The sequence below is a fragment of the Octopus bimaculoides genome, chromosome 4, assembly GCF_001194135.2.
Source record: "Octopus bimaculoides isolate UCB-OBI-ISO-001 chromosome 4, ASM119413v2, whole genome shotgun sequence".
In the NCBI taxonomy this organism is placed as follows: domain Eukaryota; kingdom Metazoa; phylum Mollusca; class Cephalopoda; order Octopoda; family Octopodidae; genus Octopus; species Octopus bimaculoides.
In genome coordinates, this window is record NC_068984.1 from 24,571,644 (window position 1) to 24,575,767 (window position 4,124).

Here is a 4,124-nt window from a genome sequence, read left to right on the forward strand (position 1 = left end):
TATATATATATATATATATATATATATATATATATATATATACTACAGACTTCTTTCAGTTTTTGCCTACAAAATCCACTCACATGGTTCTGACCAGCTTCAGGCCACATAGTTGGGAAGCAAGCTCTGCATACATGCAGGTGTAGCTGTGTAGTTAGTAGCTTGCTTCCCAACCATGTGGTCTTGGGTTGAATCACACTGTGCTCCATTGCAGAGGTATAGTAGAAGACACAGGGCAAGGGTCTTCTACTGTAGCCCTGGGACAACTAAAAACTCATGAGTGGATTTGGTAGACAGAAACTGAAAGAGGCAACTGAGGCTACATATTGGATTGTAATAATGGAATAAGCAGATGTACTTCAAGAGGAAACAGCTGAGATTTACCCTACCTTCACATGAGAGACTTAAGTTTTATTTAGAATTCCATGTAAATCCATATATGTCCAACTTCCAACCAGTTATTAAACATAATTTGTGTTCAAATTCTTGTTTATTATTTGAATAGATTACATAGTGCATATTCAAAAGCAGAATAAACCAGATTTGGTTAAAAAAACAACTTACCCATAAGGTGTATAATCACCTGTCTCTGTCTCTCTCTCTCTACACACACACACATACAACATATGAAAACAGCTGGCAATACACTTTGTTACTATTAGCAAATAAAAAATATTGAATCTAAATTAAAATTAAATGGTATTTTATAAAACTCAAATTATGGGATTGCTAAATGTCTCTGTTTGCAATGGCTAAACAGCATTTTTGTTTTTGTTTGTGTAGTTTTCAATAATTTAATTACTTTATCTATATATATATGAAACCATTTAATGTACAGATAGATAATGCAAACATAATTACAGTTAATAAAAAATAAAGAAACAACATAAATATCATAAAAAGAGAAATAGACAAAAAAAAACAAAACACACAGATAAGTCAATAACAACAGCAGGAGTCATTTTGAAGAGGTAAAAACCAGAACATTTCTATTGCAGAAGATATTCAATGGATCAGAATGAAATTTGTTTGATTGTATGTTATTTCTGAACAATCAAAATGCAAATGCCTAATAATGATGATATTTAACATGCTACCACTTCCTCATTAACTCTGTCTCATCCTTCACCTCTGTTCATTTATGTCCTCTTTAACTTTTTCCCTAATTACTGTATTTTGCAATGCATATAAAAATAGAAATGCATGATTGCTTTATAGAATAAATGTCATGTGTTTGAGCGTTTATAAATAGTGTAAAAATAATTTACAGAGAACGAATAAGATATAATGATTTTTTGCCAACCTAAGATATAAAATAATGCAAATGTGTATTAGTAGTACACTTGAAATGTTAAGTGTTAGAACCATTCACTCTTCTGGATTTATCAGTCTTAATTAGACACAAGCATGACTGTGTAGTTAAAAAGTTTGCTTCCTAACCATTGTTTTAAGTTCAGTCCCACTAAGTGATACCTTGGGCATGTGTCTTCCACTACAACCCAGAGCTGACAAAGGACTTGTGGGTGAAATAGAAAGATAGAAACTGAAAGAAGCCTGTAGTACATGTATATGTATATATATACGTATGAGTGTAAGCAATTTCATATTTCTCTTGTCACTCATAATCAATGGCTCCAGTAACAGTATCATTTGTCTACAGTCCACACAGCAGCCTGGTCCTCCTCTTTGACATGCTCTCGTGATCTTCCTGAACAAAAAGCACATTTCAGCGTCATTTGCTTCCAGTTCTCTGCATTAGTAAGTCCAGGCTGTTTGTTGGATAAATAGACTGGGAGGTTGTTACTTCACTTGGAAACAAGTAGGTGTTGGTGACAGGAAGGGTATCTGGCCACGGAAAGCTGTGCCCCAATATACTCTTGTCTGACACATGCAAATATGGAAAAGTAGACTTTAAAATGATGATGCAGAAGATGACGATCACAGTGATGATGATGATGATGATGAAGAAGAATTAATTGAAATTTATGATACTGAATTTAACTTATATCAAGGTTCCTTATTGTTTTGAATTTACTTTGTCCTTCATTTCTTCAGCATTAATTAAATGTGTACCAGTAATATATTGATCTTGTCAGCTTGAGACAGTTGACACTTTTCATTGAGAGAGTCTTCTTTGCATACTGACATAAAAGAAATATCTGTTTTTACTTTGCAAATGCTTAATTGCAGCTAAAAGAAAGCCTAATGAAGAATTAACAGATTATTGCTTGGAAAATATATTAGGTTGAGGAAAAAGTTTGTGCGCTGTGTTTTGAAGAATAGTTGTTGTTGTTTTTGAATAAATTCTTGCATAAAAAAAAAATCATTATTTTAACACAGCGCATGAACTTTTTCCTCAACCTAGTAATTCTGGTGATTCAGTCTTGGTGACAAGACACAGCTATTAATAATAAATCCACTGGAGTTCAAGCAATTATCTACTCACTTGTCATGAGTTCAGTTAAAAAAGAAACCAATAATACACTGAAATTTAATTAAAAACATCACCTGTATGGATTGGATGCCGTCCAGTCATCAGAGCGCTTCGTGTTGGCGTGCAGATTGGTGAAACATAGTAATTATTCAAAATTATACCTTCAGAAGCCAAAGAATCTATATTTTTTGTCGGTATTTGGTTTGATCCATGAAAGCTCACATCATTCCAACCCTGAAAGAACCCAACAATTTAAAGAGATTTGAATTAATAACATTCATACCACATGCTTCAATATTATAATTGATAAATATTTTAGAAATAAATATATCGTAATTCTTACTAGTAATAACTTTAACACATTAGCTGCCACATATACCACGAGTGGTTCATCACAAACTTCACTCAACTGCCATATTCACCACTGAGGGTACATTCTCATAATTTGAGAAAATATTTTATTCTGTATCTTTGACATAGTTTTGAGGATATTCAAATAACGAGAGGTAAATATCAAAGTTTAATTATGAAATATGGTAAAAATCCGAAAAACGATTATATTTCTATGTAATTAAATAGCATTATTACCAACACCAGTAAGTTCCAGTAACAAGCCATGACAGTTAACATGTTAATATATGAGCTCAAATTCCGCCGAGGTTGACTTTGCCTTTCATCCTTTCGGGGGTCGATAAATTAGGTACCAGTTACACACTGGGGTTGATGTAATCGACTTAATCCCCTTTGTCTGTCCTTGTTTGTCCCCTCAGTGTGGAGCCCCTTGTTGGCAGTAAAGAAATAAGAAACATTAGCACGCCAGGCAAAATGCTTAGCAATATTTTGTCTGTCTTTATGTTGTGAGTTCAAATTCCACCAAGGTCAACTTTGTCTTTCACCCTTTCGGTGCATACTGGGGTCAATCAGATCGACCAGCACCCACTCCCAAAATTACAGGGGTCAATCTAATTGAGTAGAAAAGAATATATGATCTGGTAGAATTGTTAGCATGCCAGGCAAAATGCTTACTGGTATTTCCTTCATCTCTATGTTCTCAGTTCAAATTCTGCCAATGTTGACTTTGATTTTCATCCTTCTGGGATCAGTAAAAAAAAAGTACCAGCTGAGCACTGGAGGTGATGTAGTCAACTTACCCCCTCCCCTGAAATTGCCGGTCTTGTACAAAAATCTGAAACCAATGTATACTACTTAACCCTGAACAATGATATCACAGAATGTTATTTATGTTGTCTTGCACAGTAATTTAGTAGAATGTAGTGATTACCATGATATTAATTAACATTAAAATATTACGCTGACTAACAGAATAAGTTAGCTTTAACAAAATATTACAAGGATATCTTTTACCTTTTAATTTTTACTTGTTTCAGTAATTGGATCGTGACCTTACTGGAGAACAGCCATAAAGGGTTTTAGATGAACAAATTGATGGTAGGGCCTTTTTTGTTTTTCAAGTCTGGCACTTATTCTACTGCTCACTTTTGTTGAATTGCTAGGTTACTAGGTTACAATGATGCAAACAAACCAACACCAGCTATCAAAACACAAACACTATATATACATATATATACATACACACACATATATATATACACATATATATGCACATATATACACACATATATATATACCATTACATATATATATATATATATGTATATATATATATATA

At 33.2% G+C, this 4,124-nt stretch overlaps 1 protein-coding gene across 1 annotated transcript in view; it reads right to left on the reverse strand.

Moving 5' to 3' along the window:
• The window catches only part of LOC106883114 (arylsulfatase J), a 29,552-nt gene that overhangs the window by 18,945 nt on the left and 6,483 nt on the right, over window positions 1-4,124 (reverse strand). The window contains exon 3 of the mRNA XM_014934011.2: window positions 2,509-2,668. Within this exon, the coding sequence (XP_014789497.1) occupies window positions 2,509-2,668 (160 nt within the window). The remainder of the gene's footprint in view (window positions 1-2,508; window positions 2,669-4,124) is intronic.